General features: G+C 37.0%; 1 protein-coding gene across 1 annotated transcript in view; it reads right to left on the reverse strand.

Annotated features, from left to right (window-relative positions):
- The window catches only part of itga1 (integrin, alpha 1), a 48,707-nt gene extending 42,819 nt beyond the window's left edge, over nt 1-5,888 (reverse strand). Inside the window, 1 exon segment of the mRNA XM_057321007.1 lies at nt 5,680-5,888. Coding sequence (XP_057176990.1) covers nt 5,680-5,725 — 46 coding nt within the window. The 5' untranslated portion in view covers nt 5,726-5,888.
- Nucleotides 5,889-16,381: the final 10,493 nt, after the last annotated feature.

A 16,381-nucleotide genomic window follows, 5' to 3' on the forward strand; every position in this document is an offset into this window, starting at 1 on the left:
TTATGCAATATTCCAATTTTTCGCATAAGCTACATTCGCAACTTTGGATGGAAACCCGGCTACTGTTACTGACTGTTTGAAAATATAAACAAAAACATTGTTCGACTGTAAATATGCACACTGTTAATCATACAGAGGTTGTGCGTTATGTGAAAGACACAATGCATAATGTGTTAACATGACACATAGGGCTAGATTTACTAAACAGGGCAAAATAACGCGAGAGCGCAATTTCTTTAAAGAGTACATAACTAGGGATTTTAAAGGTCCTACTTTGGTTTATGGAGTGTCCAACAACAAGTTTATGTACACAGAAGGTGTAAAAACACTATTATTTTGTAATAATAGGCAGTTATTCTTACTGTACTTCTTGACTGACTCTCAAATGATTCATTCCGCGATTCATCTGTCTAATCCCCTCCTTTCCGCTAGCCTAGTCTGATGTGATTGGTCAGATGGTCTAGTCTGCTGTGATTGGTCAGATGGTCTAGTCTGCTGTGATTGGTTTACCGCAAATGAGGCTCACGAGCTACAGTGTTTGGGGGAGAAGAGTGTTCGCGGGCAGTCCTAGCAAAACGTAGGCGGGGACTATATGTAGTGATGTAAATCCGTGGCGGTTCGCGAATCGGACTAGGGATGACTCGTTTGCGTGATTTAGAGTCGACTCCCTTTTTTCCAAGCCAATAACTTTGTTATTCAATCACCTTCGGATTTACAACTTGGCAGACTGCTTACTTTCAAACACGACAACATTACACACTGCATGAAATGTAATTTTCATGATCTCATGTTATGACCTCTTTAAAGAGAGCCGATGGGAGTGGAAATTTCTGTGTATGATTTACTATCAAGCACGCACATTAGAAAACACAGGCCCAATGGGTCTCATTCATGCGTACACCCAAATTTGTGCGTGAAACCTGCGTACAAACGTTTTCGCAAACAAATCATAATTCACTAAAACTTTCGTACTAAAATTTATTCTAAATATAAGAAAAAAATATAGGAACAGCTAAAAGCAGACGTACGCAAAAATCGCCAGTCTCTTTCCCTCCTCTCTAAGAGAAAATGACAAAATGTATGTTTCATCTTAGGATAATAGTTATATACTCTAAATAATATTATATATAATTACGCTTAGATGAATATTTCATTTAAAAATTATTTCATCATATACATTACAAGAGTAAGAAAAGCTGCGTTAGACTAGCTCAAACTGCAAGGTTTTTCTGAATAACAGCACTTTTACAGCCGGCTAACGAGAACTCTGTAAACTGCGTGTCTGTATAAAAGGTGTTTAATTGTGTATGAACTGATTTTGAGGACTGTGCACTTTGAATTACTTGCGATAGCACATCTGTAGACAGCGTCAAATGTGGTTGCCTGGAGTATCTTAAGTGACGATAGGTGGTAAAGGAAAGGCCCTAATATGGAGATGGACGTGTTTTATGCAAATGACTAAACTCGTTCACGCAGCCGCTCATTTAGAATACTCCAAATTCACTAACATTAGTACGAGGTTAAGAAAAAATTCATGTGTGTAAGCACGTGTTGTGAATTAGGCGCAAAGTTTTCGTGAGAAGTTCAAATGATATAAATAAGAAAAATCTACGCAATTATTAGTGAATGAGACCCATTATCTCATATAATGACAAAATTGATCTACTACGAGCAGCGTAAATTAGTGCAGGGTTTAAGACATGCTTTTTTGGGTGTTAAATAAAGCTGCAAATACCAGTACAATGACGAGCGCAAACCTTAGGAAATCGTGTTGTGTGATTTATTTAAATACTCTTCTCTCATAAAGTTTATGTCTGAAGAGGAAGCTCCTACAAATACATATGCAATAAGATCAGTCGCAAAAACACTGCCACTTCCACTGCGTGTCTTTAGTAGATACCGACAGTAGTTTTTTTACCCCAGACATTTGCGCTGCAGCTAGCTGTTAGTAAATATGGCCCTAATATGTTAAATAGCATAACACAAGACAATGTGTTAATAATTAACACATTCGAGAGTGTGAATCACACAAAAATTATTGATTTAAAAATTTTTAGAAAATTAACTCAGTCCCTTAATTCAACAGAAATTTCTTATAGCTTCCTTGCAGCTCTAAGAAACAAGTGCAACATTGTCTCAGAAGTGCTACTTCCGGTGTTTTTTGAAGTCAAGTCTATTAAATGTGAACAAAGTGCAACATATTCAAACAGAAACTGAGATCACTTAAATTTGTTTTAACAAGGTTTGTTGCAAAGAAAATCCGTCAGACAGGCAGAAAGACAAATCACTTAAAGTCAATAAAACATCTGTTTCTTGACAAATCACAGGCTACCCCAATAAGCATACCATCCCCTCAGAGCACTCTGAGCGGCTTATATTGAGTTTAAAACAAACCTCCAATCAGATATCCTAAACAACTTGAAATCTTTTTGTGTTTTTGTGCACTTACAGAACGTCTAGTTACGAGTGACTTAAAACAAAAGACATGATTAGGCTTTGCAGATCAAAGCTGAAGGTATTTTTGAACTTTTGATGCTAAGTATGTGCAGCTGGAATGGAAACTTCAGCTACTGCTCTATCTGATGTGTCGGACCTAAACAGTGCCAGCCTGAGAGGGAGGTTGTGTTGTCGAAATCCATAAACCAATCGCTGCCTTCCGTTCGCTTACCCAAACAACCGAAAGTACTTTGACAGGACTCTTTGACAGTCTGTTGGCACAATAGAGGCAAAGGCATTTTTCCAAGCAAGACTGTGTTTAAAATACCGTGGAACAATGAAATATTTCCTGTGATTATGTCATAATAGCTGAAAATCGCTGTGGGAGATAGATCTCAACAATTTGTAAGAATCATTTCAGATTGCATAGTAGTCATGTATCATGTTTTCAAAATTGAGTAGTTGTCATGTTGTAGTTGGATGCTGACCAGACAAAAATTGCATCTGTTATTATGATAATAGCAATTCATTTTAAACTGAAATGCCTGTTTTGTGCCAATTTTCAAGCGATTTCCCACTACCCACTCCAGCATCTACCGAACAGACACCAGTTGACGTTTTCCATGACCACCCTAAAAACAATTTGTCTGCAGTGCTCTTGAACTCAACGCCGGACACCATCATCCCATAGAGCTAATTTGCCAGCCCTGGAAATTATTCTCTCAGGGATGTAGAAGAACCAAGTACACAAACCATGTCTACTGTCTACCATAATTATGAGTCAGGGTGTTTCCTTTGCGAGGAACGGCCCCCGTCTACACATAATGGAATGTCTTTTTCAAGTTTCCAAGTATGGAAGAAGACAGTTCAGAGCAAGGTCTTCTGAGACATTTGAAGCACTTGCCAGTAAGTGCTTTAGATTTATACCACCGAAGATCTGCGTGCCAGGAGGAGGGGAGTGGCAGGTGGCTTAGTTCAGCTTGAGCGTTCATCTCCTAATGATTCTATTTTTGGTGCGCATTATTAAATTAAGGGCAAAGAGTTGAAACGGAGCTACGGTCAGCCATATTAGATGTGTAGGATAAAGTATGAATCAATTAATAATAAAATAGAAGCAGGAAAGTTTAATGAGTCTATGATGAAGATGCCATCAATCCAGGGGGATGCATAAACCCGTTGCCCTTTTGAATCTGTTAAGCATTCAATGAATTCATAATTTATTCAAGACAGAGCCCACGCTTTGTACAAAAAGCACACGCGGAAGTGCTTATGGAGGCAAACTAAGTGCATCAGGAAGATCTCAACATTGAATGACTATCATAACATCTGCCAGTCTATGTTTACGGTACACTGTAAAAATAATAATTTTACAGAATGTTACTGTTATTTTTTAAATATTTTTTTACGTATAATGTAAAAAAATGTAATTTTACAAAGTTTTACTGTTTTACAGATTTATCACATATTTTTTTTAAATACGGTAGAAACCGTCAAATTACAGTAAAAGACAGCAAATTTACAGGACAAACATGAAAAACATGTAATTTTACATAAAACTACTATTTTACTGTATTTTTCTGGGGCCGTCTGCTATAAAATGTCCTCTTTTTATGCTGGATTTTTTTACCATGTATGTGTGTGTTCATACTGAAATAACAGTAATGAACGTTTTGCAATTTACTGCATTTGCAAATGTTATGGGTTAACATCAATGTTAAGATTTATGTGTTTACCAAAAAAATAAAATATAAATGTATAGTTCTAGCTTTCACATCTCTAATAATTTGTCATTTGGTACATTCGGCAAAACCCACACATCCCTCTAAATGACGCAATAGTTTACATATACCCTACAGCTTTTTAAGTTGCAATGCTTATACGACGGGTGTTGATGTATGTAAATACTGTATGTATATACAATATGTGTTGTTGCACACGTCAGTAATAAGTTCTCTTATCCTACACATTTTTGAGTGAATCCATATGCACTCAAACCAAAAACACCTGCACACTCTGCTTTAGAAATTCACATGGCTGTCATCACAGTAATCACAGCTAGTACAGTGTGGCTGTGAAGGAGATGCTCTCAAAGCCAAACATGGGGTTTCTACAGTACTGTACAGTACAATGTAAATGAAGTATACTGTATATGTATAGTATAATGCAATGTAAGTCGCTTGCATAAAAAGCGTCTGCCAAATGCATAAATGTGCATGTAAATGTATGAATACAGTAACGATTCAGTACTCTAGTACTGTATGGTTGTATTACAGTACTATGTTACAGTATGAAAGCATTATAAAAAATATTGTGAAACAACAGTCGCCATGATTTAAACAACGATAAAATAATTGCAACAAAAGGAGTAGTACATACACTATGTGGGCTGGCTATAGAGATTACACCAGACCTTAGTTCAGGAATGGAGCAATGTGTGATATTCTTGCACCTATAATATAAACCAGAGTAAACCAAAGCAGCTGCATCCTCAACTCAACTCCTAAACACGGGTCACGAGTCTGTATCACATGCATTCCTAAGAATCTGAACGCAAGAAGTCATGAAAGCGCTTCATTTGGTTCGGTTTCGAAAGTCCAACAATCTCAATAACTTAATACAATTGCAATTCAATGTCCTCCTCATAAACTAAAATGAGTATACTGCTATACACTTTGTAATGGCGTTAATTAAAAACGAGCAATAAATTTCCAGTGCGCAGCCTTGTGGAAAGCACATTTGATGGAGTCTTGACATGAATCGATCAGTCATCCCACCTGATGTCATGATGTCAGCTCGCATTGCAGAACGAATATTACGAATAACGAATAACCACTAAATGACATACATCTCAAAACACAGTGCTGTATGACTAAATGTGCAGTGTACAAGAAAACAAAGTGAAAACGCGGAGGATATTGGTAAGTGTGGGCATGGCGCGGTGCGCAAATGCAATGCATAGTTATGGAAACCCGTTATGCTCCGCGTCAAAATGCGCGTATATATGATCTTACACGAGACGATAACAAGAACACACGATCAGATACCACCATAAACCGCGATGCATTACACGGTATCAACAAACACGATTATTAATCATACATTTAAATGCGCGCGCTGTCATCTGTATACAGCCTGCTGCAATGCAACATGCAGCGCATTCATTTTCGCGCTCGAGTTTTTTGACAGAGGAAACACTTGTAAACGAAGACAAACCGAATAACAAACAATTAAACATAAACGTACCTAGAACAGCTGCTAGTGTGAAATGATAGACTCCACAAGGCATCATCCTCGTTCCCTGTGAGAGCCTGGATACGAGGCTCCTTCCCTTGGAAGCGCAGACGCTCAAGTGAGTCTCTGGAGGAGAAGACTTGATTCAGTTATTTAGAGAGTCTGCTAGAGAGCATTTCCTCTGTAAGTCAAGTACAGTGCATCCCTCTGACGATTTTCGAGTCTCACACTTTACTTTTGAACCAGGGTTGAAAGAGGGTGTTGGCTTCTTATACTGACTTTTACAGCAGGATATTGAATATAAAGCTAATTCTGATGGTTTTTTTGTTACTGTTCAGCTATGCAAGACGTGAAACAAACAGTTTTACATTTTGTTTTCATATTATTAGTACAGTGCTGTGCTAGACACTGTGAGTATGGCTTTTCAAAATGAATCTCATCAGTCATTAGTTATTTTGACACTAGTGTGGTCACAGGTCTGCTTCTTATGCACAGACTGCTCATCAAACTAGCACCTACGGGGTTCTGGGGGATTCTTTCTGAAATAATGACTTTTTCAGATGTCTGCGATCACACACAAAAATGAAAAGATCAAAGCATTAGAGTCCATCAAACCTTCAGTTCTCATGTGCCCTATTGTTTCCGATATACCGATTCTGGAGATATGCACAGTTTACATTATTCTGGCTTCTTCTGTTCTCTAGATCTTCCCAAAATCACGTTCCAGGAAAACGCTGATTAGTGTTTTCGTCTGTCTTTTTTAAATCAATTTCCTACGCCACTCCCATCTGGAAGCCTATCCTAGTTACAGAAGAAAGGACACACACTGTAGGACAAATGTAGGATGTATCCCACGGACAACTTATAGGTATGGATATCCCAAACAAATCCCGCTGACTGAAGGAAATTAGTTGGACTGACTCTTTAACCAAACATTGTGGAATGCGGAATGCAATTATGCAATTATTGCAATTATTTGCATGCTAATTACCATATATGAGTCTATTGCGTATTATTTGGAGCTACAGAATTAAGTTTTAGAAAAATGTATGTACATGTTTACATTACATTACTTATTTAGGTGATTTATTTATTCATTGGCAAAAGACAAAAATGTCTTGTGTCAACTGGTGTAAAGGTTTTCTGATGACTACAGTGAAAGCTGCAAACTAACATTTTAGGGTTAAAAATAAACAAGAGGGATTTCTGCAACTGGTCACGCACTTCTGCAACTGGTCACTCACTTTTGCAACTGGTCATTCTCACTTCTGCACCTTGTTGTCGTACTGACTGTCATTTATTTTTTGTCACATCTGTCACGTGTTTAAAGTCTTGTACATTTTGTAATGTCGTTGGATATGTAAGTAATGTGAATATAACAATAACAAAACCTCAATCTACAGAAAATACGTAAAGTAATCTGCTGTTTTATGTTTCGGACAGAGATGGCCATTTGGAAGCAAAAGTTTAAAACTAGAGTTTTTGAGATTTGTTTTCCTCTTTTTGTCATCTAACTCAAATAATAATAAGCATGAGTGGCATTTTAGATTTTATAATTTCTTATTAATGAAAATGACAAAAGGTCCTAGAAACGTCCAGAAATTATCTTCTGGCCTGTTTGTTTATTTTGGACACAGCTCGATCTTGATTAGTTACTTGGTAGCAAAGGAAAGCTTTTAGGCTGTCATTTGCTCAGCGGACAACTGTACACAAGCCATTACTATAAGATGCCAGTCTGATTGGTTTAAAATAATAAATTCCTCTTAATGTGAGGGAAAATCTGTTTGATGGAGGACAATGGGTCCCCTTACAACACCATAATCCAATTGGTCATAAACAGGACAGTCATATGTCTGTTTTAAGTCCATGTTCTGTTCTTGTCTTGGGCCCAATTCTATTTTCTAGATTCCAGATCACAGTCGAGGTTGCGTAACCTGCAAGGCATCATTTTTATGAGTCATTTGACTTTGCCGAGTGCAATTTTATCAATGACAAATAAAGTTTCAGAATGTTCGAAGAAAGCTATGATTTTGATAACTTTATCAAAACCCTAGTCTTCGTTTTCTTTTATTGAATTTAATAGCAACACCAAGTAATTCGTCTACAATTCTACCTTCTTTGAAACACAAAGCTATACAGGTTTTGGAACAAGAGAATATAGGTTCAATTTAATTTTCGGGTAAGCTATCTTTTTAACTTCTCCTCTTGCATGACATCATACCTTTAGTCATACCTCTAGCTGTGTTTTTCTGTGGCTTTACACCATCTACACCCTTGTAGTTATTAAGCAACATCAGCGATGTTCAATGATTTTGCATTTTCACCCACACATAACGTGCTTTGGTAAACACTGTCTTTAACAGAGTCAGATGTTCTGTAAGCATCGAGCAGCAGGTTGACCATTTCATTTTACGACAGTTAGCTGAACCCTGAGATGCTTGACCCGTAATGATTCTAAAGACTTAGGACATTTCATTTGTTTTAAATGCACGGACCATTGATGGCAATCCAAAGAGTTCCACATGGTGCACCCTTCTTCTTTTTGTGTGACTGTTGTTCTGGCATGGGTCTGTGTGAACCTTCAGTGAAATTCTGTGTACGCCAGCATTTTTCCCTCCCCCGTGTCAAACAGTTGTTTGCAATTTGTGAACACAAATTCTGTAGATTCAAACATTTAGACTTGTTGGAGCGTGAACGTCAGAGAAAATAATTAGGAGAATTATGTGAATCATGTACACTTCATGGTATATTTATAGTTGCTCACAAAGAAACATGAACTTCTAACTATTTTTCTGCCGTTTCAAAGCAAAGCCAAACGTTAAACTATTATTTTTTAGTACCGTTTAAATTTTTGTCACATTACAATGATCATAATCATGAAAAAAAATATTATTATTTTACACATTTTGACGCTTTTCTCAAAAATTATCCCATGATCTTTGCACTGCTATCACAATGCTCTACCACCTGAGCTACAGGAACAGCATCAGAATCACCACTGAGAATAATGAGTCAAAAGTAAACCATCTTCATTATGGTAATGTGAATTTGAGGGAATAAATGTGCTTTCATGAAAATAACGTGAAAAAATGTTAATAGACCGAAAATAAGCTTCTCGATTCCCTTGAGGAAAATGTAATTGTTCAGAGATTGACTTAATCGAGTTTCCAGTGATGATAATTTTTTGACTCTGTCTGGACTTCACCTAAAATTCCATAGAAAACAACTATTAACTTGTAAGTCAAAAAATCTTTACTCTGGTAATCCTCTTGATTCTATAGCAAAATGTAACCTCACGAAATTCACTTTTGTAAACACTTGACAGTTTTAATATCATCAGTTCTAAACTTGAATCCATATGGTCTTGTTCGCTGATTACAAGAAACATGATATTCCTTCACCGTCTGCTTGTTTGACAGATCTCAGCAGGTGCTCAGCCAATCAACACCAATTGTACGAGTTCAGAGTTCAAAGGAGCCAAAAGAGCCCCTCGATAATCATGTTTAGGACTGTAAGAGTTTCACATATCTGGTACGGTTCAAAGTGGGTGAAGATAAGGTGACAAGAGCAGAAGAAAAACCAGCTACCTAGTCCACCGAGGGTCTCGAGGATAGGTCCCCTAGAATGAAATTGATATGGTGATATACTTGCTGGAGGTCATCAGGTCGCCCTTTTCTGTGAAATGTAATTCTCACATTAACTCCATAGCACCATCCATAACCACAGCGTCATCGCGGAGGGTCTATCACATGATGCGGTGTAGCGGTAAAAATCCATCACAGTGGGTCTCGCGTGTTCTGTCACCCCCCACCAGCCATTCAACATGTTATTACATCACATCTGGAAGACCATGTGGCCCCACTTACACACTTGACAGAAACTATCACTGGGTCAGCTTGAGCCGGACCACCAGGCAGTGACTTCTGCTCTTTCTTCTGACCTCGGTTGCGCATCACCTGGTTTCGATTAATTGTGAACATACGCTTAACTACCAGACACGGTAATTTGGTCTGTTCCCTGTTGTGTTTTTATTCTTTCTCACTGCAGAAGCTGTGCGAAGTCTTGAGCGGAGGGGGTCCTATTGTTAAGAACTTCCTGCACGTCTTCTTCAGAGGGAAGGGGAAAGGGAGTGTCGTGTGTTTGGCAGTAACTTTCTTTGTCTTTTTACTCAAAAAAAACATATCAATGCTTAGAATCTGGGTGTATTCTGTCAACATTATGTGATTTTCTAGTAAGAACGCTCCACTTTTCTAAGAAGTCGCATTTCAATTCCACGTAGAAACGTCATGCTTACATATTTACATTAATATTTACATTTAGGTATTTAGCAGATGCTTTTTTCCCAAAGCGACTTAAATTACCAACTAGATTACTTATAGAGTAGAAAACATTTAGAGTGTGCAATAGTGTGTGTGCAAAACTATAGCTGCCACTAAATGTTGTGGCTGGTTGCCAGAGCGTTGCTACGTGGCTGTCAAGATGTTCTGTTTTTTTATAGTTTTTCAGAATTTTCACATATTTCAGGAGTTTAAAAAATAATCAAATTACAGAAAAAGAGACTGCATTTGATGTAAATTATGTTACGTCCCTGGACGTATATTTGCTATGGATTATCTTTAATACATTAGGCACCTTACCCCTACTTGTTCCCCGGGTGCTGCAGTGATAGCTGCCCACCGCTCCGGGTGTTCGTGTGTTCACTACTTGCTGTGCGTGTGTTCACTACTCTCTGGATGGGTTAAATGCAGAGGTCACATTTCAGGTATGGGTCACCATATCTGACTAATAGGTCACTTTCACTTCACTTTCACTTTCACTTTTCACTTTCACTTCACTTTCACTTTTTTTCACTTCACTTTATTTTTGGAAATATTGGTGAAATGTTGTATGTGCTGCATGCTGGGAAATGTTGTTTCTTTTGTCTCCCTCTCTATCCTCTCTCAGGAGTCTGATTGGTGCCAGCTGACGTCATTACTGATTGTGTGGAGGACACTGCATTTAAACAGAAGGAATCCGTTGTCTTCGCTGAGTGTCACACTGGCGGCTGTCTCAGACCAAGAGTGAAATTATTGGAGTTGTGGTTATTGAACTATACTCTTGTGGAAGCTAACTTGTGAAATCTTGAGTCAGCTACTTTGTTCGGTGTGAAGTAAAGAGCCAGGTTACTTGAGTCATGGATATTGAACCGTATGTGTAAGCAAACCTGCTAAACCTTTTTGTCAAGCTTTTGTTGATCTAAACTTGTGAAATTACTCTAATGAAGCAAAAGGGAGTTGTGTGCCATGTTATTAATTTCTTTGCTAATAATTGTAACTTTTTGTTTTATCCTGTTTATGGCCTAGTCAGGGAAGAGTTATGTTGCTTATTTGTGATTTGTGACAAAAACCAGTCTTATGGGTCAATTTTTCAAAATTGAGATTTTTACATCACCTGAAAGCTGAATAAATAAGCTTTCTATTGATATATGGGTTGTTCGGATAGGACAATATCAGGTGGAGATACGAGAGTTTAAAACTCTGGAATCTGAGGGTGCAAAAAAATCAAAATATTGAGAAAATCGCCTTCGAATTTGTTAATCGGAGGCACTGTAGCAGGCCTTCCACTCACAAAAATAAAGTTTTTATATATTTATGGTAGGAAATTTGCTAAATATCTTCATGGAACATGATCTTTACTTAAAATCCTAATGATTTTTGGCATAAAAGAAATATAGATAATTTTGACCCACACAATGTATTTTTGGCTTTTACTAAAAATGTTTCTGTGCTACTTAAGATTTTGTGATTCAGGGTCACATTTCATTTGTCAGGCTACTTTAATTCCGTTGGGGTGTAGTAAGGTTCGTTTGGCTAACCCTCTCCTCTGTCATGTTTGTTCAAGTTACTTTATCAATCACTCTGACTGTTCAAAAATAAATTTATGAACAGAAATTCTTGTTGTCATTAGTGCTGGGACAGAGGACAGGGAAACCTCCTTTTTTCCACTTTTACACCTATTCTCTTTTTGTTCCACTCTAAAATGTTACACCCCTTTACACCTAGATTTGTGGGGTTGTAACAATTCATAATTTTTATATGTGCTTTTTCTGGTGCTCCAGCTGCCGGAATATTTGTACATATTTTTCAGGCACTGTTATGCACTACACATAAATTCTGCTTGAAAATCACTATATGGTTGTAAACCGTGTTTTCATGAAAAATTTCATCTTACCTTAAAAATGACCATTGACAAACAAAATCTATATCCCTTTAACTCAAAAGTACAAATTTGACTGAAATCCCAGTCTTACCTGTAAGTATATCTGGGCCTTAAAGGTTCAGTGTTTAATTTTTTTGGAGGATCTATTGACAGAAATTCAACATAATATACAAAGCTGTCTTAAACTGTCTACAAATGAAGCGTTATGTTTTTATTACCTTCGAATGAGCTATTTCTATCTACATGCACCGCGGGTCCTCTTGCATGGAATTCTAGATGTTGTTTCTACAGTAGCCCTAAACGGACAAACTGCTTTACAGAGCGTGTTTCGTAAATACGTTATCTCCTGCGGCAAAAAAGCAAATACGCGACAAGATCTTAGCCTTGTGTCAGCCACCGTAGTGCTTCGAAATGGAGGCGGGAGGGGTGGAGTGCGCTCTTGGTTGCATTTCGCAACCTCAACGTGAGATGCCGCTAAATTTTATACACGACCTTTAAAGATGAATAGTAATAATAGTGATCATTTTTATATCAGCCTTAGCTCATAAACATTTAAGCCCAATACAACCAAATGATGAATATCAACTAAAATGTTCTTACACTTCTGAATGTTCACACAATGCATGATTGTAACATAAGCCATAAAGCCATGTAATCGAACTTTCGAAATGAAAGTGGTTTCTCTTTATGATGCTTTGCATGTGGAAATGAATTGGGTGTTATTTACTATGTGGTGACTGTGAATGCCAGAGTAGGACAGGTCACAGGTTTTAATTTAATCAAAAGGAATGTCTCGTGCAGCCGCTGCATCAAACGTATCACTGATTCACTTCCTCAACACACCCATTGACCAACACAGTCAGACACTAGATTACATCAGTGCTATTGTTCCACCAGGCTTTGATGATTGTTCTTCTATGTTCTTCTCTAAAAGCAGGGTAACAGGATCGAGCTTCCACTTATTGTCCCGTGTGGACCGATGACATCTGAAATGCTTGCACAAACTTCCTTGCCTGTTTCCCCTTTGGTCACACTTTCCACATTAATGAGAGCGCATGTCATAAACCATGTGGTTGGTTTTGTTTACAAAGTTAGTGGAATGTGACCTTGCCTTTTTATAATAAAGTGATACTTGGCACTGGTGCATTTTAAAACATGCCACCAGGATTACTGAACAACCAGTGGAGTATTTAGGAAAGGTTTGTGAGGGTGATCATGAAAACATAAAACACTTTATACTTTGTAAGTTAATTGTACATTTTTTAAGTAACTTAATAGCTTATGGCCTGGTTGTCCAGGGTACAGGGTTGCCAGATCTGCGTAACAAAACCATCCCATTTGCCAATCACAACGAGCCCAAAACTAGCCAATTAACCCCAATACCAACATTCAAAATATGCCTAAAATACATATTTTACAGGTACTGTTACGCATTATACACAAAATTTCTTCTTAAAAATCACCGTGTGATTGTTATCTGTTTCATTTAAAAATTACAAAAGAATAAACAAATACGTGATAAACAAAATCAGTTTAAACCCAAAGAATAAAAACAACAGCAACAGTTTAAACATAACCCAACCCCGCAAAAACCTTGGCAACCCATGTCTAATAACCTCAGTTGCATAAAATATTATATAATTTAATCCATTGTTTTAAAGTTTTAAAGTAGTCCAAATTTAAACACTGTATTTTTTAAATGATTAAATACAAGTTGACAATAACTTTTTAACATTTAAAATAAAAATAAATAAAAATAATATACAATAAAATAATAATCCTAAATTAAAATCATAAAAGCTTTGCTGTAGCTCAGTGGTTAGAGCATGGCGCTTGCAACGCCAAGGTCATGGATTCGATCCCAGGGATTGCACATGCTCAAACACAAATGTATAGTATCATGCAATGTCAGTCACTTTGGATAAAAGTGTACATGTAAAATGAAATAAAAACCTTACTGTCGTTACCTTCACGTGTCCTTGTGTTTTAGTAGATTTTAATCTGCTGCAATACAGATGCAATACAATAAATAAATACTAAGGACATGATACATGACATAATGTAATGAGCACTTTTTTTTGCATTGCCATAAGAAAGAAAAATCACATACTTTTAATTGTTTTCCCTCAGATTTCAAACTTTTCCTCTCCAGCATCTCCAATATTTCCTCAGAGAAAAGAAACAGAAATCTTACAAACCTCTCCATTAGAGTTCCAGAAGAGATCTCAATGTCACAAACGGAGCTCAGATTTGTCAAGTCTGCTATCCAAGTCAATATTATTGAAGGTTTCAATATGAACTCAATCATTTCTCAGCAAATTGACCCAAATCCAGATTATGTTATTATTCATACACTGTATTTGAACAATGATCTCATTTGTTTATTTGTATCTCTTCTAGCAATTTTAAGATAGGCCTGCGCATTTGAGACTACAAACTGAAAACAACTGACAACTTTGAGCAATGAGTTGTAAGTTAACTTTTACAATGAAATATAACCAAGGACAGGCCTTCAGAGATTCACCCGTGAAGTAGTTACAGCGATGCACTGATGGTACAGTCTCTCAATCCCTTCATAGATCTTTTAAATGAGATTACATGGACAAGGAGAAAGCTTTTTGAAAAGCTACCCATTATCCCTGCATTTGGTGTCCTCTTGACTTCATCATGAATAATCCACAACGGTTTGTGGACGGACAGAACGTATGCCATTAGAGGCCACTGCATGTATACCTAAACTCCCGATGTGTTTGACTCATCCTGAGTGCACAGTTGGAGAATAGTGCCTCATCGAGCAGGGATGTTTGGGCTAAGAGAATCTCACAGCGTGCCGGTGTTGTCTTAAAGAGGGGCGCTGGCTGCAGTCTCACGCGGGGGCTCAAAGTCTAATGCATGAGCCAGGAAATGACTCCAACATGGGCAGGAGCGGAGGTCTCGAGAGCTGACCCCGTCTGGAATGATTTAGAGCTCCTGTCAATAAAGCTCAAGTTGTATACTGTAGGTTCCGTGTGCAAAGCATTTTTTTAAAGGCCGGATAATTAGCTTATTCGTTCCAGTTATTGATGCCATTTTTCTTGAACAGCAGGGGATTGAAACGAAATAAACCAGGAGTGAACTTTTCATTGAAAGTCAATTTCATGGTTCTTTAAATGTCTTATTTTGTGTTCTGCTGAAGAAAGAAAGTTTGGAATGACGTATAGGTATAGAGTAAATGATGAAAGAACTTTCATTCATAGGTGAACTACTCCTTTATTATCATGCATCCCGGATTATTTAATTTAATGTGGAGCTGAGAATAACCAATTTAACATTGATTTAACGTTATATCAATTATATTTGCTATTAGGGATTTAGCTGCAAATCAGTATTCAAGACCAATATTTTTCCGTTTTTTATAATGTATACCATGCATATTGTCTATTGTATATTGTAAACTGTTGATTTGTTGCTGTCTTAAAACAAACTTTCTATCTCTTTTATCTATCTCTGAGCCCAGACTGTGATTCCTCATGTTTAGCATATACAGGAAATATTTGAGCATTGTCGTATAGTCACATAAATTCATTTAGAGAAAGGTCTGTGTACTTTGTCCTCTTGGATAGCACACAAATATGTTACCAAAATGGCCAGAGAGGCGTTTGGATGTGACTGTTTACACAGGACTGTGTTTATATAGGACATATTTGAATACCTTTAGGGGATTGTTTCCTCGAGGGATTGTGGAGATGCGACTCTGGATCTTTGGATCTCACACACCCTCTTCTTTATTTCTTCTTCTCTCCCATGAATGACTTTGGACATATCAGATTAGACTGTAAAACCTCTTATCAGAGCAACTTGAACGACAATGCAGTCAGGATGTCCCATAACTTTGAATCATCTTTTTTATTTTTTATAATTAATATTTATTTTATTTCCTTTTGAGGGAACATTGATCTGAGAAATTATTTTAAACTATTTCAATTTGAAACATTACACGTTTTACTTCTGAGTATCATGATTTCAGCATCTTGTTAAAGTAAATCTTGTAGCAAATGTTTTGTCTGCCATCTAGTGGGCGGAAATATGTTTTACACAGAAGACATGTGTGTTCGTGACACATGACACTACTGTTCATTTATTGCCAAAGTATTTGAGTTGTTTTTACAGCGTGTGTCAGAGGTTTAATGACCTGGATTCAGGTCTCATTAAACATTTCAAAATCTTCCAGGCTCCTTTTCTTTCTTAGAATGTTGTATTTATTTATTTTAGTAAAATAAACATGAGTTAAAAACACATGGTTTGCATGGTTTTTAATCAATTACCAACCTATTAATATAACATGTGGTCTTATATAAACATACCGAGTAGAATATGGTTTCTCCTTTAACATTAACCTCTGATGGAGTTAAAGAAATACATTAGAAAAGTTGAACAAACTGTAAAAGAAGAGTTCATTTGCAAAAACAGAACTCTGTTATCTGAATTTATTCATGATGCAAATCATGTTTTTTATTGTGCATACCAATTAATATTA

The sequence above is a fragment of the Triplophysa rosa genome, linkage group LG22 (genome assembly GCF_024868665.1).
Source record: "Triplophysa rosa linkage group LG22, Trosa_1v2, whole genome shotgun sequence".
Classification (NCBI taxonomy): domain Eukaryota; kingdom Metazoa; phylum Chordata; class Actinopteri; order Cypriniformes; family Nemacheilidae; genus Triplophysa; species Triplophysa rosa.